General features: G+C 38.5%; 1 protein-coding gene across 1 annotated transcript in view; it reads right to left on the bottom strand.

Annotated features, from left to right (window-relative positions):
* Positions 1-26: 26 nt before the first annotated feature.
* srrm4 (serine/arginine repetitive matrix 4) overlaps positions 27-22,690 on the bottom strand; it is a 62,435-nt gene continuing 39,771 nt past the window's right edge. The window contains exons 3-13 of the mRNA XM_085476211.1: positions 17,024-17,107; positions 16,820-16,900; positions 16,705-16,731; positions 16,399-16,449; positions 10,736-10,819; positions 9,681-9,846; positions 5,869-6,194; positions 5,470-5,664; positions 5,303-5,377; positions 5,031-5,186; positions 27-3,414 (exon numbers count right to left, since the gene is read on the bottom strand). Of these exons, the coding sequence (XP_085332337.1) occupies positions 3,144-3,414; positions 5,031-5,186; positions 5,303-5,377; positions 5,470-5,664; positions 5,869-6,194; positions 9,681-9,846; positions 10,736-10,819; positions 16,399-16,449; positions 16,705-16,731; positions 16,820-16,900; positions 17,024-17,107 (1,516 nt within the window). The 3' untranslated portion in view covers positions 27-3,143. The remainder of the gene's footprint in view (positions 3,415-5,030; positions 5,187-5,302; positions 5,378-5,469; positions 5,665-5,868; positions 6,195-9,680; positions 9,847-10,735; positions 10,820-16,398; positions 16,450-16,704; positions 16,732-16,819; positions 16,901-17,023; positions 17,108-22,690) is intronic.

Below are 22,690 nucleotides of genomic sequence, written 5' to 3'. Positions count from 1 at the left end.
GAACGTAAAACAAGACTGCAATCATCATCATTCAGAACACGATTTTATATAGCTTTTTCTGAACACAGTCAAAAGGAAATTTCATGGGGTCATAGAGGGGGCGATTCAATTTCAAGGTGACATTACAATGTAGAGTTCACACTGACGCAAGATAAAACGTGACAGTATGAAAAATATGCTTTTTCGGTATGCTCGTTCATGTGAAAAACGGGGAGAATATGCATAATTTTACAATAACATAGAATCACTATTGCTATATGAGCTTGTTATTGAAATTCTTAAAATAGCAAAATACATGATCAAAGGGACCTTAAGCACAAAGACAGCTAGAGTCTGTTGACATATCGTCTTCTTTTTCCTCTTAAACTGGTTGATACATTTTATCTATAACATCCAAGGAGGCTCCAATCACATTCTCTAAACAAAATAGTCACACCCTTCCTATAATTTATACAATGCAGATGCATATTTACACCACATATACAAAATAATTTTGCACAAGAACTGATGTAAACTTTACATTGAGAAATGGGGGGGGCATTGCCCTGGGTGCCCATCTAGAAAAATCTGTCAACTTGACTGCACAAATCTTCCCATGGCTCCTAGTCAACACTGCTTGTCACGAGTCATCATCAGTTTATAGTTTATGAATGAGTTCTGTGCCAAGTTCCTTCCTCTTCCTGCCTCATATTTCCCTCATTCCTCCAATTTAGATGACATTCAGGGAAATAAGCTGAGAGTATTGAGTGCATAGAGAGCAGTCTGTCAGGCCTGGAGCAGTTACGCAGACAGGATGATGGATTTGAAATGATTGAGAAATATAACTCTTAATCATAAGCCAAGGCAGCTTCAAACTTTTTTTTTGCAGATTGAAACTATGGAGTTGGATCACCCTCAAAATTAACTTTGAAGAAATCTTTTGATACCTTAGGAGATGCAAACGCGAAATGAGAACATTGCCACGCTCATGTCTGTGACATAGTGATCAGCTGCTGGTTAGCAGGAAATAGGTATGTGATTCTATCCAAAGGCAACACATTCAACCTACTACAAGCTTTAATACCCACTAATTAACAGTTTTCTTTGTTTTGCAGTAACCTTGGAGTGCATAGCTTTACTTCAGTCAGGCCACAGACTCAAGCTCAGACACAATCCCAGCAAATGCACTGATCTCTTTGCCAGCCCACATCAGCCTTATCTGACACCTTTCAACACATCCAATTAGCTTACAGAATGTTTAACTTGTTTTAGTCTGTGCACATTTGCTGCATACCTGCAAGCTACTTTGCAACCCACCCTAGCTCCTCCTCTCATGCTGTTTCTGACTAATCAGTGTCACCCCTAATGTGAACCCTGTTGTGTGCTTCTGGTCTCATCTTTTTCTGTTTTGACACAAAAAGACAGCGAGTTCCCAGAACAGAGTCGTGCCTAGAAATATAAATTACTGCAGATGGAAAGTTTTCTTTTGATCATTTGCTAGTTTTTAAAAATGTGAATTACTGTATAAAATGTAAGTTGGTAATTAGCAGGCTTCAACTATGGTGAAAAATTTGTTACCTTTGGTTAGTTTGGCTTTCCAGTGTTTTTAATAAGTTAGGCTCTATCTTCTAGCTGTGGTGTTATATTTAGGAAACAGACTTGAGCGTGGTATTGATCTTTAAACTCTTGACAAGAAAGCAGATGAGCATATTTTACAAGAATGTCATATTTGTGCTTTAAAAATACACAAAAGATAAAAAGCTTAGACAGTGAGGATAATATTCCACCATTTCATCCAGTCTGTGTTGAACAATATGTATGAGCCAGATTATAATTTACAACAAAATCAGTTACAGCAGTGTCATAAAACTACAAAGTGACAGTGTTGCATAGAAAGACTGACTACTACTGGGAGTTACAATGAAACAATAAATATTAGACAAGTAATAAATATGTATAGTGCTGCACAACTCAAAACTAGACCTTCTGTTGAGTAACAACTCAAAAATATAATGGTTTATGGGTTTATTCCAGTGGTGCAGCAAGAACACAATTTTCCAAATAAATTGGGAATGTGTGCTGTTTGCAAATTTAGACTAATTTTCAGCAAAGTACAGCTTTTCTCTGTGCCTAATTAAAAAAAACGACCTAGCAAATAAAGTCAGAGACTATTCCCTACATGAACATAGCTACAAATGTGATCTGCTTTGGAGCACAAAAAAAGTTCATCATCTTATATTTAAAACATCCTTTTCTCAAAACAAATTCATCAGATGTTTTGTCAAAAGAATCTCCCCTTGTTTCGATCGCTCTCTGTTATACTACATGGACTGACATTTCAATTGTTTTCCACTTGATCAGAGGATGAATTAATTTGACATTTGAGCTGACAGCCAGTTTGCTTGCTGTCAGGAGGCGGAAACATGTTTGTCCTCCACCTTGTGAAGTGTTGAGATCAGAGCGACAAACCCTCTCTTTATTCCTGATAACAATCCCTGTGAAATCATTTGTAAGTGGATCAAACGGCTCAAATGTTACCTCTATGCTTCATCTATTAGTGCAAAAACTAGGACACAGGTATGCTAAATGCTTGATGTCATGTTAAACATTAGTTACATGTTAACCATATGCACTGTGCACTTGCATATGGCTAAAACATATATTGCAATTCAAAATCAAAATGGGAATGAGGTAATTTCAGTGCTTGTTGAACCCATTACTAAGCTGCATTATGTGCCATAAATTATGAAATAAATAACAGCCTGTTAAAGCATTTGCAAAAATAAATTAAAGTGAAATGTACAGACATCTGGAAAGAAATATATAGAACAGGGATGTTAGGTGACTAAATTCATTAATAATGTTTCTTATATGCAGCTTGCATTGTAAATATCTAGGAGATGAACAGTCTCAGGCCATTGTGAGTGCAGATGCAAAGGATGCAATACAAAAACAAAAGAGACAAAAAGACATTCAGTCTCCTAGCTGTCTGTGGGCAGAGTGAACAAGACTGCTTCAATGGTGGTTGGCCCACTGCTAGGACATTTCCACTCAAGCATCAAAGCTGAGCACTGAGACACACACAGTTGATTGCACTGACAGCCTCTGTCCTCGTTCTCAACGGGAACCACAACTGCAGATTTGGTCTCCTAATGTTGAGAAACCTAGTGCCTGGTTTTGTTCCGTTTGTTCAACGAACCGCGGCTCCGGCTGCGACTGCGGCTCCCAAAGACTGAGTTCCACGATGAACTGCGGCTGTAGCTCCGGTAGGAGGAGTAGCTGTGGCTCTGGCTCCTGCTCCTGCTGCGGCTGATGCTGTACAGAGGGCTGCGGCTGCGGCTGCGAGTGAAGAGGCTGCTCCAGGATGACACGCTGGTGCACCGACTGCTAGAGGATGGGCTTGGTCGGAAGTAAGGAATGGGTCGCTTCCTGGCACTAATGAGAGCCAAAAATATAAGTGATGTAACAAGGTAAACAAAACATTGTGTCTCTTTAATCTCCCAACTTCACTAACCCCCATCTGAGACATTCAGACTTCAGCGGAAAGCCAGTATCATCATCAAGGACCCATTGCACCCTGGACACTCGCTTCCCCCCCATTCCCTTTGGTAAATGCTACAGCTCCATCAGGTCAAAGACAAACAGACTCAATAGGAGCGTCTACCCATGCTTCTACCCAACATGCCCTACCTCCACCCTGATTGAAAGTTAACTGTGCTGTCAACACTCATGGACACTTGCACTCTACTTATCTATATACAGTATTCATTACAGCATTTATTTATTAACAGTACTCATTACAGTATAATACAATCAACATTCCTACCTCTATTTATATAACTGTACAGTAGCAGCCAGCATTCCTACCCCTGTGCAATACCACCAATCACATCGCACCTTATACTGCACTGATCCTACTCCTTACACTGTAGATATATTCATATGTTTTGTTTCTGTATATAATGTGTGCATTACCTCTTAAGCTTATTTTTATCTTTATTTATCTCATTCTCCTATCCAAATAATGTGGAATGTAAAAACCTACAGCTGCAAATGAAGAGATGCCAAACTGTGTTTCATTGTTCTGGTAACAGTGACAATGAAGATCTAAATGATCTTATGTCATCTTAATAACCCAGAAGATAATTTGTAATTGTTGTGTATACAGTTTGATGTGTTGCCCCTAGTGGCCAAAAGCTAACATGCTTAAGGTCAGCAGAATGACTGAAACCCAAGATAACTGGGTCTTCATTATTTATTGTCCCACTATGTTCACATGGTACTCAAGCATGGACTAACCTAGACTTGATAAAGTGATGTAGAGACAAGACATAACCGAACCATAACTTTATTCATAATTTAAAAAACAAACAAACATTTATTTGTATTGGCAGCCCACCATGTGCCTCCACCTAGACTCAGTCACCCTGTAGGCACTGTATCCACATCATTTTCCAGTGCTGACCAAACCCTTATAATCCTTTGGTTATAGCATTTGTTATGTGTTCAGACCATAATAACAGTCTCTCGTTGATTTCTACATGGGCACACTTTTAAAAATTTTAATTAAAATCTTCAAAAATATGGAAATCTTATATGATCGTCACCAACTCATTCACTGCAGGGATAGGAGCGTCCAAAACATTCATAGCCTTTAAAACAATGAAACGATAACTAAACACTATTAACATTTAGTTATAATAATTACATTGTGCTATTTCTGTGGCTGTTTCTGAGTGTCTTTTTTCTCCAAGTAAAAGAAGTGTCATGTTAAAGTCATGGTCAACTTTCTCCTTTCTTTTAAATTTCAGATTTCCTTCTGTCACCATCTGTTTCTTTAGCCCCTGTGGTGGCTTCTGAGCCAACACTTGTCTCATCCTCAGGCTAAATGCCATTTCAAGGTACATAGCTCATCAACACGGGTGAAAGATTTCAGGTTGGGAACTTGTCCAACCGAGGGGGTGGAGGGTGGGACCAGCAGTACATTTTTGCTGCCTTTAGGCATAAAACTGTACATTGTACTATAAATAACCAGGCCAGTAGAGCTGTACCTTGTGATTCGCCGTGCTTCCAGATGGCTTGGTGAGTCTCTCCTCCTTTTCTTCATAGGAGAGTAGGATTTGCGTCTTCGCCTTTTCCCACTAACTTTATGTGTATGCTTCGCATCTGTCTCTCTGGAGCTAGCTGTTCTTTTTCTATCTCGCAGTCTGGGAGGCAGACATAACATAGTGAAAATTTAATTAACAACAATGTCAATATATGTTTATTCCCATGCATTGCAAATGAGGACTCATTAGTATTTGAAACATGTAGTGAAGTTCACCTGTCGGGACTGTATCTCGAGTAGCTTCCTCTTCGCCTCAGATCAGCTGAATTACTCATTGAGCGTGAATATGAGCTACAGTGACAAAATGAGGAAACATTCTATTGAAGATTACTGACATTTCTGCAAAATAAAATAACAAGTGACGTACTATGGAAACATAAAACCTGCAAGATGAAAGCGAGGGGCTTCGAGAGTAGCGTCCAGAGTATCTGGAACTCCCTGAGGATCTGCTCCTGCTCCTGCTGCTAGATGACCGGGTTTTTGGTCGCCCTTGAGACAAGTCGCTCCTCCTCTCTGAGCAGCTTGATGTCTTTGGGGATCTCACAACCTCTAGCCGACACCCCAAGGTTATCTGCTCTCTTTAAAAGAAATACATTAAGATGTTTCACAACTTTGAGTGAAGAAACCAACTGTGTATCCAAGGTTGGGTTTAAATAAATGCTTCCCTTTATTCTCCACTCATCAGATTAAAGATTCAAAGGAGGAAACAGAGCATATAAACAGCAGCTAAACAAGCTTGAATTCATTCAGATGGATGATTTATTGAGAACAAAAAAAATTACCTCTTGCCATTTCCACTGAAAAGGGTTGCAGACAAACCGTCTTCCCCGTAAGGTTTGCACAAGGAAGCATAGCTGGTCACAGAGTTTCCTGAATCAGAGACATTGTCTCTCTCAGTGAACTTTAGCTTCCCTGGCGAGGCCACACGTTGACAGCTGTTGCTCTTGTTGTCAAGAGTGACACTCCCCTGAGAAACACCAGTTTTGCTCGATGGCGGCGAAGATGTGTCATTCCCAGAATCGTAATCATGTGGACCTACAGTCTGGCTCGTTAAATGCTGAGACCCATTTCCATGTAAAATCTCACTTGCAGGTTTTGACGACAAAGTCTGCAAAGAGACAAACAGGCTGCAGCTTAAAGCCAGGTGTGAACTGATACATGAAACCTGCTACCTGCTTTGATGCACTGTGAATACTCTAGTACAAAGGCACATATTCCCTTGAAAACACAGTGAAGAGATTTCTTTCTTTTTTCTTGGGACAGAAAGCTTTGAAAGATAAAGACATGCAAATTTGAAGCATGCGATTAACCTCGAAAGAAAGTCTGAACCCAACTAAAGTCAAAGAAATCAACAAGAAAACAGTTTTTAAGGAAAGTCTAAACTAAAACAATTATATGAAAGGAACAACAAAAAGCAGAAAAGAAAGAGAAAAACTATGTGTGAAAAGATCTACTGGCTCTACCTCGAGTAAAGAGAAGAAGAGTAAATAATAGACCCCATTGAAAAGCCTCATTTAAAGAACACTGAACAAACATCACAAAAATGGGTATTATGTAGAAATGAAAAGGATTGCAGACAAAGAGGGATCCCATCAGTCTAACTAAGAAAGCCCTCAGAAAAGGACAGATGACTGTGCTCTTTCTCCTGTAAGAAGTAAATAATTAGCCTGCACCGACCTACAAGTAAATCCCTAAATCTGCTGATAACATCCACTTACCAATCAAGATTTCCTCCTTAAGTAGGTAAGGTGTAAAAAAAAAGGGAAGAGCGGGCAACATAAGTGCATCATTAGAGTCGTAAATTGCAAGAAAAAGACAATAACCCTCTCTTCAAAACCCAGAGCTAGTTAGCCTTATATCGGCACTTTTTTTTGTTTCTTCAGTGTTGTTTTAAAGTTTTGGAGAGCGAAACTAGTTACCTTTTTGATTAACTGACCTCTCAATTTCAAATTTTAGTTTTTCCTTAATTGCAAAAAGTCCACAGATGGATAAAAGTAGTGACCTCTTAACAGTGACAGTTAACTAAGCTTTGATTCTGACTCCAAAACACGTGTAAGAGGTTAAGCCAGCCTCTTCTCCCAAAGGTTTCCCATTATCAAGTCTACAGTCAACACAGCAGACCGACCCTGAGGGAAATTTAAGCAAATCTTTGTCCATCTACAATCCTCTTTAACATTTGCAGTGGCACATAATCTGTGTATACTCAGGGGTAAAAGATTTCACTTACAGAAGTACATATTTAAACAAACACATTCTTCATGGCACCTCAAGATATTCTGACAAGGCTGACGTCAAGTAAACATTTAATCTCACATTCTGGCATAAAGTTCTTTTGTGCTTTTCTTTCAGGTTGGTGCCTCAAACACACTACACACTTTCAAAATATAAAACCAATTCACCACATGAACATATGGTGACATATTTTAAAATCAACCACACTCTTTTTTTTTATCCACTCATACCTACCTGTCCCTTTATGGATTGCTTTTTGGGGGGGGAAGAAATAATAAGCAAAGATCATTCTGCATTACCTTTTGGATTATGTGCCTTTATTCACAAGATCAAACTCCATAAATAAACCTTATGCAAACACTTTAAAGCAAGGCTACCCCCTCAGCGACCAACTGTAAAGTCCTTCTGAGAGACTGTGGGAAATTGAATGCCAGGCATAATTCGATATATGGATTAATTTATTGAATTTCAATTAAAACCCTGTGGTGTTTAATTAAAAACATCCGTCTGTGCAATTAGCATAATTTAATGATTGCTGGAGAGAAATTAAATATATTTTATGCTCCAATAAAACAGAGACAATGGGGTTTTAGGACATAGCTGCATGTATGAGGCTGCTGGAAGAAACAAAAGAACAACAAAAAAACAAAAGAGGAAACTCAAATTTTAAAATTGAAAATCTGCCTTCTAAAAAATGCTTTAAGGATGTGTTTTTTGTTGGTTTGACACTAGAACCACTGAAATGATTTGCTCGAAATAAAAAAAATGTAGTTTTCTGCAGAGGGTTGATGGGAACAAAAGCTGTCATCTTAATTTAAACTCCCGAATAAATGTAACTAGTGAGAGGTCATAGACCAAATTGTAAACACACACCTGCAACTGAATCTTATTCAACCCTTAAAACATTTATGGTTTGCACACAATCCCTTTGTTGGATGTCAATGCAGGAAGCAGGTTGCCCCTAGCTAATGAGTAATATCCCCTCTTACACTGTCCCTAACCCTTAAGTGCTATGTGCTAACTCGAAAAAGCTGCACTCTCATGCATTTTTGATGCCATTAGACCAGAAACAATTGCACGCTGCTTTCAGATAATGGTTTAAGGCAATGTCAGTAACTTCTGTTCATTTGGAACAAAAAACACATCATTATTATCCTGTGCAGCACGTCAGTGTTACTCCTCTTGTTTGTCAGCGAAAAAGTAAAAACACACAGCTTTAAGGTAGGAGACTGGTTATTATTTTTTTACATCACTGAATTTAGCCTGTTATCAAAGTTCAGCCCATTCTCAATCCCAAAAAAACAACACTTTTATCAAAGCCCCTCAGAGATACACAAAAGGTGTCCTCTGGCACTATGCTAATAGTGAGAGATCTCTCACTCCCACCTTATATATGAATGCTTACAGACCTCTTAACAATACATTTAAATGCAGTAATTGGTATTTTTAAATGTGCCAGTAAGATTTAAAGCCAAACCATAGTGTTTTTCCCAGTCAGCTTCAAATCAGTGTTTACAACTAACCAGTGAGAGAAATAAACCTAATGAGCAATTGAAAACGAGGAAAACAGACTCTATACCTAAACTTCCTGAACAGGACACAAACTGCAGTCCCCTGGCTAACCATCCTGTGACTTACTACTCGACTTTACTTTTAAAGAAGACTCATCTCTGGGCATCTAATTACCACAATTCACGCATCGAAAGACACCAATAGCATTTAACACAACGGCAGTATTTGACACACCGGGATGAGAAAGCTTTTCAAGTGTCTGCTTACTGATGCTGCAGGCCAGAGGGGAATAAGAATTTGCAGTTACAGTGTCAGTTTATTCCGATATTTACGGTAGTATATTGACTGTAGCATGATTTCTCAACAGAAGGAGAAATAAGCCTTAAAATACCCAAATCACACTGTTTATCCAACGTGTTTTGCCAACTGTAATGTAGCGGGGACTCTACCGCCCAGTAATCATATCAGTTTTTAAAGCAGAGAAACAAGAGCTGACAAAATCGCTGAAAAAGAAGAAACCACTAACCACTAACTAAGATTTAGGCCATGTAATGTTTTGTTCAATTTGGTAAATGTTGACGCCTTTGAGGATTGTGAAGAGGGTTTAGCTGAATAAAATATGCTGTGTTTCAACTGGATATAGATGTAAGATTTTGTTCTAAAAATACAGACGTGCTGTTTTTTAATGGCCTATGTAAAAATACTTTCAGAATTGAAAGTAAATTGCCAAACGCAGCCGTCTCACTGTAGGCATTTCAGGTTGCCTGAAAATAAGCCATTTGACATGGCAATAACTGAGAAATGAAACTGAACCAGTGGCAGCACTATGAGAGTCCTAAAGAGTACTTACGGTGCCAGCAGAGAGGATGGAGCGATATTTTGGAGCCATTTTACACACTGATTTGGTTGTAGGTCTCCACTTCATGTCTGTGTAGTTGAGCACTGCATTGGTTTCCTGTCCTACAGCTGCCAGGTCTCCAAATCCTTGATGAACCACAGATTTTTGCAGATGGTGTCTGTGAGAAAATGCTGCATTTAGTTTTCATCATGACAGAGATGATTGTGTTATATTAGAGCCAATTTTGCACTTCAGAGAATGGGATAAAAGGTAACGTCGGAAAAATATCAGACTTTATTTCAGCTACGTTTTGTGCCATTTAGTAATCATAGAGCATCTGTTACAAAATGAATTCTTGAATGTTTTTCCACGTGAAAGATTAAATGATTCATTGGATGAAAATGTTGGAAGAATGTATAATAAAGCCACATAATTCTCATTGTTTGAGTAACCTAAACGGTTTGGACAGATCAGTCAGTTTGAATTCTGGACTTTGATTGGAGTTAAAACTTCTCAGGGATAAAGGTTCAGTCATCGAACTGTACACGCCTACATATATATATATATATATATATATATATATATATATATATATATATATATATATATATATATATATATATATATATATATTTATATATATATATATTTATATATGTATATATTTATATATTTATATATGTATATATTTATATATGTATATTCTCAGTGATAAATGACTGAAATGATTAATTTATATCAGAAAGTATCCAGATATGCTTCTAGCTTTTAGAAATCTTTATGCAGTCAGCCCAGTATGACCCATAAAAGACATCTTTCATAGTATCACACAACCAGAAATTTGCTATATGTCATTATAATTGAGTGTATTGATCTCTAGAGTGCATTTGCAGCCATTTTCTGTGCAGCTGTGATAAGGCCCGGTTGTGCCTGAGTCTGAGGAAGTCACCTCCACCTTATCAGTCATCTCTGCGATGTGACCAAGAATTCGGCAGACACCTCAGACTGATAAGATTAACCAAGGGAGCGGGCTGGGGGTGGGGTGGAAGTGGGGGCGCTGGGCCTACCTGTCCTCTGTTGAAGATTGGCAGGAAGAAGTCTCTGACTCTGACCTCCGATACCGCCGTCTCCGACGTGAGTGAGTCCGAGAACTGAAACAAAACAAAGAAAAAAAAAAAAAACACGTAGAGAGGAAGCTAAGATTATGATTAGTTTTTTTCACAAAAAACTCCACTAAAGTAGCTTTACATAATCCCTGTCTTCTTGGGCTTGACTTTGGTTTAGCTGTTCAAAACATATCTTTTTGCGCTCTCTTCCCCCTCCCTTTAAGACAACCATTTTATCTGATCGGTGGGCCATTGCAAACACAAGGTCTCTACAGCCTGGTGTTAGGACTTCTGTGTTGATTGGCAGGAAGAACAGTCAGAGCTGTGTGATATATTAAGAATATTTTCTTTTTGTAACACCATTCAAAGAGCAGGAAAAGAGGAGTAAAGCGTTTTAATCATAGCGATTACCAAGACTGACTTAATTATTTGAAACTTTGGCAGTTTTTGCAATTGTATTATTATTAGTATTGTAACTAAATAAATAAATGCATTATTTATTCCATCAATTAAACATACATTGTACAGGATTTACAACAAATTTTACTAATGTCCCAGCTACACATGAGACCTATCAAGCCAAACATGCAAGCAAATAGCATAGCTGCACTTCTCCAAAGATCAGCAGTACAAGAAAACCATTATGCAAACCATTTAGTTTTGAGAGAAACTTGAATTTCTGTTATATGTGTGCCTCTACAGTAAGACCAAAAAAAAAGGATTACGAACTTATTAAAACTTTTTTGGGCACCTTTCTTTTGTCTTCCAAAGTCTGGCTAACCTGGAGGGCCAGAGAGTTATCCAGAAATCACACTTTCCAAAGTTTATGTTCATACTACAGGACAGTTTGCCATGACCTGCGTATGTCATTCTCAAACAGAAGCCTCCTCTGCTATTACATGAAGCAACGCAGAATTGCTAACTGGCAAACAAATCCACACTGACTCCCAACAACTTTACAAATTTACAGCCAAAATAAATATATTTAGAGCCTGGTCTACCCCCTCTTTATGATAAATATGAACGAATACATGTGATGAAGAATAAAAATCGAACTTTTAAATTGTTGTTCTTTGTTCTTTTGCCTTCCTTCAGCTGCTCCCATAAGGGTCGCTACAGTGGATCACCTACCTCACCCTGGCACCTTCCTCTGTCACACCAACCCTCTGCATGTCCTCCTTTACTACACCAATGAATGTTCTCTGTGTTCTTCCTCTTTTTCTCCTGCCTGGAAACTCCATCTTTAATGTCCTCTGTCCAATATATCCATGATCCCTTTGTGCAGTTCCAAACCATCTCAGCCCTTCTTATCTAACTTTGTCTGCAGTCCGCTCAACCCGAGCTGTCCATCTGATATACTGATTTCTACTTCTGGTCATCCTGGTCACTCAAGAAAATATGAACATCTTCAGTTCTGCCACCTCCAACTACACATCCTGTCTTTTTGTAAGTGGCACTCAGTAGTAATGATCTCACTACCATCCTGTAAACCTTCCCTTTCATCCTTTTGTGCCTTCTTTCACGAATCACTCCTGACTCTTGTCTCTGCTTTAAATGTGCATATAATGTACATCGCCACTTGGAGTGACAGGTTGATGTTATGTTCTGTTCTCTATTCATTTGCACTAAAATACATTAAAACATTATCTCTTTAGTTTTTCTAGTAAGTTCATTGTGGTGGCTATTTAGCTTCTTTTACAAAGCAGAGGACTGCCATATACACATTTAATTGACATGTGCTATTTGTCCAATTATCTGCAATTCAGCAGAGGCAAAAATGGCCTCACTAGTAGTCCTTTAGTTTGGATAAATGCAAGAAAACAAACTCAAACCACAATACTCCACATCTGCATGCTTTCACATTGTTTATGTTGGACAGCCAAACATTTCTAATTGGTAGCAGCTATAGTTTTTCTCCTTTCCCCACATTTTTAAACAAGAGTAGTGCTAATGCAAAAAAGTGTCTTGTAGCCTACTGGTGGCCAGAAGTTTAAAGATGAACAGACCAAAAATGGCCCCTGCATACGTTTTGTCTTGAGAAAGATGTTCACAAAACAGAATTAGATTCTCATTTAATATCACACTGAATTATGGATGCTCCTCTTTAATTGAAAGCTGGTGACTAGACAGTTCTGATTTTGCCATCCAAAAAAAACTGTCTTGGAAAAAGGTGAGGCTTTAAAATGGTAGTCAAGCCAGTCTGTTATGGTGCCTACATCTATATTTTATGTGCAGTCTGTGGCCTTTCTCCACCTTGAATTTTCAGCTATCAATGTAAGTGTTTACAGTGGAGTGACTACTTTTCAATTTAATATTCTGTTTACTGTTAAAACAACACTGAAGACATTAAGGCTGTCAAATTTTAGTCATATACTGTATCGCCAAATCACAACAACAGTTGCCTCAAGGTAGTTCATATTGTAAGCTAAAGACTGTACAATAATACAGAGAACACCTCAACAATCAGATGATACCAGCAACCTCTGTGTGACAGTGGGAAGTTAAAACTCTGTTTTAACAGGAAGAAACCAAGAACCAAGGCTAGATGGATCCATGCTTTCATGTGGTTTATGCCAAATCCTGTCCCTATCATCTGAACATCAGCGCAGAAATCAAGACTCATCAGACCAGGCAACATATTTTCAGTCTTCTGTGTTCCACTTTTAGTGGGCTTATTCAAAATGTAGCCTCAGCTTTGTGTTATTAGCAGACAGGAGTCATTTGACACCAAGTGTGGTATCCTGTTGCTGCAGCTCGTCTGCTTGGAGGTTCGATGTCTTGTGTGGTCAGAGATGCTCTTCTGCATTCCTTGGTTGTAATACGTGGTTATTTGAGTTACTGTAGTGCTCATATCAGCTCATAGCAGTCTGGCCCTACTCCTGTGAACCCTGACAACAACAACAAGGTCGACAAGCTGGATCTGTAAACCCTAGAGATTGTGGTGTTGAAAATTTCAGCAGCCTGACCGGCACCAACTACCAAAGTCTAGGGATGGGTACCGGTATCCGGTGCCATGATGACATAACGGTAGTAACCAGACCGAAAAACAGCGCACATTTCGGTGTTTTATTTCGGTGCTGGGCCTTCGGTACACTTTGATTTCTAGCCAATCATTTTACGTTTCCGAGGATAGTAGGCGGGTCCAGGTACGTACGTTCTTTTAGAGCAGAGCTACAGATTAAAAATGCCCAAGGCGAAGCGGTCAAAAGTCTGGCTGTACTTCACAGCAAAATATGTAAACTCAGCAGCCTGCAACAAGTGCTTTAAGGTGATACTGTGATACTGCGCAAAGGAGGTAACACCTCGAATCCAATGAAACACCTGGCGACTCATAGCGTTTTTTTTTTTAAAGCCGAAAAATGCGCCGTATTTGATAGTTTGCTGCCAGACCTCACACTGTGCACATCTACTGCGGGTGGGTTGCCTGTTATCGGACCCGGAGTTAGCAACATCCCCCAAAAACACGAAGAGGAGAGTCCTGGCCCCTAGCCCTGCCAGTGTAGCAGAAATGATGAGGATGATGATGCAGCAGCAGCCGTTCTTCTCTGTGTGAGTAGCTTAATGTTGTTCGTGTGTAATTTACGTTTAGTAGGCTAACCACGTTATTAAATTAATGCATGTAAGGTGAACTAGCAAACATCATCATAGCTACATGCGGCTGTCTTCTTGTTTGATGGCAGATACTAACTTCACCCTGGCCAAAAAGGCTAAAATGACCAAAGAAAAAGTGGAGAACAGCTAAACATGAGAGGTTTTTGGACAAAGTTAGTGTTTTTTCCATTGTTTAAGCATTGCTTCCAGCCAAGAGTGATACCATATATGCCACATAGCTGCAGAAAAAGCTAACATTGTTATCTTTTTACAAAAAAAAACAGCTGAACATGAGAGGTTTAAGGATCAATTTTGTGTTCTCCATTCTTTAGGCACTGATTTGAGCACCGTTTAAGCACCGGCACCGTTTCAAAAGTACCGGTTTGGCACCGGTATCGGCTAAAACCTAAACGATACCCATCCCTACCAAAGTCTCTTAAGTCAGTGGCCCCCAACCCCCGGGCCGTTTATAGCTCCATGAGCCATTTGGTACCGGACTGTGAGAGTTGAGGCTCGAGTGTGAAATTTATGGTTTTCAGAGTTTTTATCAGTTTTTATCGTTACTTTCTTTAATTGTTTTTATCGTTAACTTGTTTTCTCTGGGTCTTTTCCTGTGTGTTATGAATAAATCTTCTTTTTTTTGGTACTGGTACTGGTTTTATTTTGTAGTATTTATCCACGGCAACTTTTTTTTTTTTTTTCACAGCATATGTGATTTATTCTTAATAAATTACATTTTCCATTGAACCACATCATATAACAGTTTACATCCTGAGCTGATATCAACATATCAGTTAGAACGAAATTTGATGATTGAACATCAACTTTAAAAAAGCACCAGTCAGGAAGGGCACAGTGTGAGAATAACACAAGCATTATTGAATTTCATCCTTACTTTGATTTATTCTTTTTTTGTGCTTATTGCTCCAGCTGCACATGGAGTCCACACCTTTCTCACCGACGTGAGTGGTTTCGATAAAGGTACAGGGACACTTGCCTCTCTCAGTAAAACCTCAGAATTTTCACTCAAATTAAGGATTTGTTTTTCAAGTCACATTAAGAAAAGCATCCTTAAAGATTGTAACTACTTTTTCCAAGTGCTCTCAACAAGTAAAGGCTCAGTAGTAAGACAGCGTGCAGTAATAAGTAATATCTAAAGTTAAAACAGTTATATCTTTTGTTGACTTTGTTGATATATCCACGGCAACTTAAAGGCTGGTCCGTGAAAATATTGTCAGACATAAACCGGTCCGTGGCGCAAAAAAAGGTTGGGGACCGCTGCCTTAAGTCACCTTTCTCCCAAATTCTGAGGTCAGGATCAGAATCAGGAAGAAAGGTCAAATACAGGCATTAGTGAGGTGCTGCCATGTGATTGGCTTATTAAATATTTGTGTTAACGAGCAGTTGAATGGGAGTGCCTGATAAACAGGCCAGCTTTTATTTATTTAACGTCAAAATTGCATATGTCACATCATCACCTTATGTTTCTTTATTGGCTACTCTGAGTGACAGGTCACATTAGCGAAGGGAAGAGTATAACAGAATGACAAAGTCATGAACGAGTGAAGTGATCTGAATAAAAGAAAAGAGAATAAAGAGTTGTAGTCAGCTGGAAAGCAATGGTTTCCGTTCAAGTCAGCAGCTACCGAACATGGCTCTGTGCTTACAAACAACAATGCGCTCATCCAAAGTCAAATTATAAAATGTTGCAAGATCACAGCATGAAATTGGTTTCTCTTACCCTCTTTCACCCATTTTTCTCTCTTTGTGGCTCAAGTGTTCAATCAGTTTTTCTGTTTGCAAAGGTTCTTTCACGCTTAGCTCAAGAAATATAAAAGCGGTACGTTTCTGTATTCACCTATCTTGCCCTTACAGGATAGTATTTTGCAGTATCCTCTCTTTTTCCTCCTCGACAGTGGGTATTCTGAAAATACTGGATGGACTACCATTGCTGGAAGAAGAGGAGGTTGTGAGGGGGAAAAAATAGTGTAGGACCTGGAGAGTACATTCTGATGCAACAGTCACACACTGACCTTTTCTTGTGCTTGCGTTCATCCTTCCTCTTATGTTTTAAACTTGAAGAGCTGTTAGGATGAAAGAGAATAATATCATGAGAGAGCGGTATTGATACTGACGAAGCCTGCACAGACAGCTTGCATACTTGCTGATACTAAAAGAGAATTGCGTTTCAGGTGGAAATCCAGTAATCTTGCTGAAAGCAGGCACCAACTGTTACACAGGAACTCATCCTGTTATGAACCGTCTTTCTTTTAGAAATGAGATGTGCACAGTGCAAGCAGACATGCAGAGGTTATAGAAGAAAAAAATCATATATGTACCTGTGTTTTGACTTCTTGGAGGTATACCTGAAAAGGGAAACAAGATGATTTAAGTCATAAATATAAAACTCGTGCAACTGTTTTTGTATATTGTTTTAACATTTACTGTACTTACCTGTGCCGCTTGCTTTTCTTGGAGCTCTTCTTCTTCTTCTTTTTCTTCTTCCTCGGTGGTGACAGGCTGTAAGAAGGAGACCTAAATAAGGAAAAATTTTAAAATAAATATGAATTTAAAGCATTCCTCTGCACAAACCTTGGTTTATTTATTTCCACACCAACACACATCACACTGCAGTGTCATCTAATTTTGGAAACTGACCTTTTCCTCTTCCTCTTCCGCTCAGACTTCCTCTTCTTCTTCTTCCTCTTTGGCCGAGGGGAAGGTTCCTCATCAAAGGACGGACTGTGAGCAAATTCAGAGCAGAGGGGACACGTTTGTTATCTTTTTGGGATCCAATGAATGATACACAGTCTTACATTCAAGAATTTCACAGCGATTTTTGATCTACTGAATCGAAAATATTCTGACTTATATTCTTTCAAGATTACTCAATGCAGAAGCCTTTACACCTATAAAGAAATGTAAATGAATTTCTAATAGCTCAATATCCCTAAGAATTATGCTGTACAGTTTTAAAGCTTGGACCAGCTGTTTGTTTAACCCTCCGGGGTCCAGAGTATAATTGGCTGTTGTTGACTACTTTTGATTATACCTCTATATTTTACCTTGCCTTGTTTGGTATCATTCTTTTCAGCAATGGTACCACATGTCTGAATTTAAAGGTTTTTTTTTCTTCTCATTTTCACATACTCTATTAACACATTAAATCTAAAATCAGATGCGAATGCAAATATAAATATAAATTGTAAATTTAAATTTAATATACATATATATATATATATATATATATATATATATATATATATATATATATATATATATATACATGTTTTTGTTTTTGTTTTTTTAAATAAACATTTAAAACTATTTACATAATAATCAGGTGTCCATCAAATAGGATGCCACACAATTTTTTTTTGCCACTCCACTATAAGACAGAGGAGCACATCACAAGCCTGGTACCTCCAGGCCTGACAGCAGGAGGTGTATCACTCCTCCTGTTTGCCACCTGGAGTCAAACTCTACATTGCAATCTGCCTTTGGTGGCTTTTTAGCAACTGTGACATTCAGCCATTGCCCCGTTGTTTTGACAAACAAAACAAAACAGACGACTTAACTACACACTAAATAAACAAGACAAAACACTAAACGTCACAAATCTCTCAAAACTCACTTTCTTTTTCTCTCACTCTCACTGCTATCACTCCTAAAACTTCCCCCTCTTCCTAAATAACCAAATGTCACATGTTGCCATCTAATATTTGGATTGCTCAACATGGTACATTTGTCCACCAATAGGAAAGGAATGTTTTTTCATGTATTTTTAAGTGCTTGCAGGACTTGAAAAAATGCAGTTTTTACCCATTTTTTTCTTCCAGCAGACAGGAAAAATATCATGGCCTATCAATACAATTTAAAAATTGGTATATAGTTGGAAGCACTTTTAACACAAGCTGAAATGGATTCTCAGGGAGACTACATCTTGCTGCTATGCCATCTTAAATTGATCATGTGATTTGGGTCCGTCGACCCCAGAGGTTTAATTATTGACTGGTTTACGCTTTACTCCTAAGCTTATGTGGTTAACTTAGTAGTTTCCTATTTTCACACCCAGTATTTACACCACAGTTGTTATTTGCAGCTGTATTTGTATCAAACTGATGAATCAAATTCCTGCAGCCACTGTTTTTTTGTTCTGCTTTTTTTTAACCACACCCTGAAGGAAAAACATAGCTTTACTGCCCAAAATGCTTCACTATGTTCAAAAGCTCTGTAGCCAAATATATAAAGTGTAACTGGTGCCAAGTATTGTTTACTGGAATATCAAAGCTTTTTTTTTTTTTTTTTTTTTGCTGAAAAGCAGCCTTCTACAGGCCAGAGGCAGAAGTTTGCCTTTTGCCAAAAAGCATTTTCAGGTTGGCAGAAACCTTTAGGAAGTTAGGAAAAGTCAAACAATAGAAGTGGTATAGGGTTGAGGTGGATGAATAAATGTTGCGGATGAAAGCACTGGACTGTCATCCAGAAGAGTGTGGTTTGTAAATGGTAAAAATAAATGGCCTGTATTTATATAGCTCTTTACTAGTCCCTAAGGACCCCAAAGCGCTTTACATATCCAGTCATCCACACATTCACACACTGGTGATAGCAGCTTCATTGTAGCCACAGCCACCCTGGGGCGCACTGACAGAGGCGAGGCTGCCGGACACTGGCGCCACCGGGCCCTCTGACCACCACCAGTAGGCAACGGGTGAAGTGTCTTGCCCAAGGACACAACGACCGAGACTGTCCAAGCCAGGGCTCGAACTGGCAACCTTCCGATTACAAGGTGAACTTCCAACTCTTGAGCCACGATCGCCACGATTTGTCTTCCATTTGCTATCAATTCTACTAAGTTACTAAGTTATTCATTGTATTATTTGTATGGCTAAAATACACCTAGTGTAACATCTCCCAACTAATTAGGCATTTACTTTCATCAATTCATGGAAGATAGTTTGGCGGTGTAATACTATTTTTCAGGATACACACACACACACACACACATAAACACACACACACACACACGAGTATGTGCAAAATCTGCACAATCTACAGTTCACAAATCTGTGGTGGAAAATTTGTCTAAGGTGTCAGGAACATGAAAAACACTGCTAATTAAAAAAGTTTGTTTTTGTGCCATAAATGCAAATTAAAATGTTACTGAGGATATAAATATATAGTATATAAAGATCCAGAAAACAGTCCAAGTTAAACTGCTCTGTGGTCTAGTGAATCAAAATCTTTTTTAAAAAAAAAATCATTGCACTAACATTGTGTGGGGTAAAGGGAAGCAGGACCAGCCTGGTTGTACTTCTTTGGTCCTTCACACAGACAGCTTTGCAAACCGCTGTCTAAAATTTGTAGCATTTACTGTGACAAGGGGGCAGTTTAGGCGAACCGCCACAGCCACTGTACTAGTACACACTGCCTGATAACTTGTACATCTGTGAAGGCACCATAAATGCTGCATAATATACAGATTTTGGAGCAACATGGGCTGCCTTCCTTTTTCCGAGAAGTCCTTGTCTTTCTGAACAGCAAAATACCAAAACAACATTCTGCATGTATTGCAACAGCATGACTCAACAGCGAAACAGTCCGGGTGCTGTAACTAATCTGCCTGCAGGAAGCAGAGAACATTTGGCACACTATGAAATGGAAAATATGTCAAAGGAGGCACTGGACGGTTGAGCAGCTGAAATCCTATATCAAGCATGGGAAAACATTTGGCTTTCAAATCTACAGTAATTGCTCTCCACAGTCCCCAAACATTTTTGCTGTTAAAAGACGACTTGGAGCAAAAAACAAAACAAAACACATATATATATATATATATATATATATATATATATATATATCCAATGATCTACAAATGATTTGTAGATCATTGCATTGTGATTTTATTCACAGCGTCAAAGTCTTTTTTTTCTTCTTTTTTTGGAAACTGATTGATATATTCTTTGGGAATTTGCTGTATTGCTTTCCTCCCTAAAAGTATTTACAGATAAATAACCATGACAGAATGGGTGGGGTAAAATAATCCACATGACTCATCACTGGCAGCACATAACTGCACATAAATGCATCCTGATTCTCTCTCACAACAATCATAAGCAAGATTATCTGTGATCCAAATGTCCCATACGAGATAATCTCGTGACAAAAGGATGAAAAATCCTTTCCAAACTGGTATAGACATAAAACAAATAACATGCCAGCGAACGTCACTATACTTTACTCAGAGGGAGGATCACAGATTTGATCTTGAACTTAAAATACAGACCTTCACTTTTTGAGCTGCAGGGCCTGCTGAGCAATTTTATGATTTCGATTGGGAGATGATAATTTATTTCTGAATTTAACAGGGATAAAGCATAATACTTTAATGTACCATAGCCGAAAGGTAAATTTCATCTCCAGTCCCTGCACAGAGGCAGCTAGCGATATACATCTTGAAGAAGCAATGAGGTACACTCAGTTTTGGTTTCCAAATAATTTAAAGACAGATATTTTACCCTGGCCACCGCTCTGTAATGGTGCCAAAAATGCAGGTGACTGTGAGAATGTGTTGGAATCTCTCCATGTAGCTCATGGATCCTTTATTTCTGCACACATTGTTCTGCGTATAGCCACATTCTCATTATAGTGTGAGATATTCTTGTTATCCATCCTTTCTTCTCTTGAAGTGTGAATTCATCACTATACTGGAAAGAAAATGGTCGTATTCCATCTGCTGACCAGCTTGGTTGCTGTCCAGTGGTCCACTTCATTACTCTTTTAAAATGACTGATGTGGAAAAGAAGATGAAGGTCTTTTGAAGCACCACAGCCCCCCTGAATGGGCCTTTCAAGTGCAGAAGAGACTGAAATTCATAGCAAGGAAATACATGAGAGAGTGACTAACCATATCTGGGTGATACAGAACAACAAAAAAAAGTAGTTATCATAATGGGTATAAACTTGTGGATATTTTCTGGAAATTTACAGACTAAGTGGTGTAGTGGTTAACACATTTGCTTGGCAAGCAAATGTGACCTTTTGTTTGCCAAGTCAGAGACACAAATTCCCTTTGGGGATGCATTAGGAAAGGAACAGGAGCCAAATCAAACATGTGGAAATACTTGCTGTGGCAAGGGAGCAAGTAGCTTACGGACTAAAAGATTAATTGTAAAAGTTACTGAATATTTGTGAAAACCGAAGCTGCATTTGTAGCATATATATGTGTGTTTTTCTGCCTAACATTAGCCCTGCATGTTCAAATGCTCCAGTTGTTTCAATCTTTTGCCAAATAAAACAGCCATTAACAAAGGCTTTAATAGACACGCACAGTGCTATTTTTGAGTTAAGGCATTTAATGCATTGTTCACTTGTCCACAAACAACGGTGATGTAAAAAGACACTGATAATTGAGAATTAAACCTTGGAAAACATCTGGCATGTCTTAAGAGTGACATAAAGACATGGGGGATTTGAAATAAAGCTTAAGGATTATGCAAATTACCTTTACTGTACAAGAGCAACAATAAGTTGCACTTGATTCTCTAATGTAATAGAAGTACATAGCAGCTATGGAACAATATAAAAGAAGGAAAAAAACCCTAATTGTCGTGATCAAGGTTTCCAATTCTCTACAGTATAAATTTAATTGCATAAGTGTCAGTGCAAAGGGTGAGCCTCCCACTTTGAATGTGAATGTGCATATGTGTGTGTGTGTGTGTGAGTGTGTGTGCATATATATATATATATATATTCACACACATATTTCAAAGTGAATGAAACTTGTCATTAAAAAGAGAAACCTTTTAAAAAAAAATAAAAATAGAATAATGTTACTAATATTCAGGTGTTATTTTCATTGCTCAGCATTTGACTTAAGCTATCAAAATGCCTGCAGATGCAACTATGTACGATATATTTGGAATCATTTTTATGCTTACAGGAGGGTAATTGTTGCCATTTATGTGTCCAATTTAATGTACCTCCCTGTTACACAAACAGAGGTCATGCACATAGTTGAGTGTGATCAGGACTGATCCAGACAGTGACAAACTGCACTCCCCCTTGATATATACGACCACAGAGCTCTGGAGAGTATGTGCCTGTTTCATCGGATGCAGAAGAGTGTCCTGCTATAATAAATGGCCCTGCTTGGAGTAGTCGGCAGTTTGGTAGCATTAGGAACTGAAATGCATTAGGGCTGATTAGACAGTCCAAGCCCAAGTACCCTCTCCTGGTAATGAGAACGCTTTGTCACTCATTAACACCTCTACCATTCTGGCCTTGTAGAAAGAGAGCACAAGACAAGCATTTGCATTTCTTCTTGCCA

Source organism: Copadichromis virginalis, linkage group LG12, assembly GCF_057382275.1.
Source record: "Copadichromis virginalis isolate Kocher_CV1m ecotype Utaka linkage group LG12, C_Virginalis_male_GT1.1, whole genome shotgun sequence".
NCBI classification, from domain to species: domain Eukaryota; kingdom Metazoa; phylum Chordata; class Actinopteri; order Cichliformes; family Cichlidae; genus Copadichromis; species Copadichromis virginalis.
The sequence above is the reverse complement of the archived record's forward strand: the minus strand, read 5'-3'. Positions and strand labels throughout refer to the sequence as shown.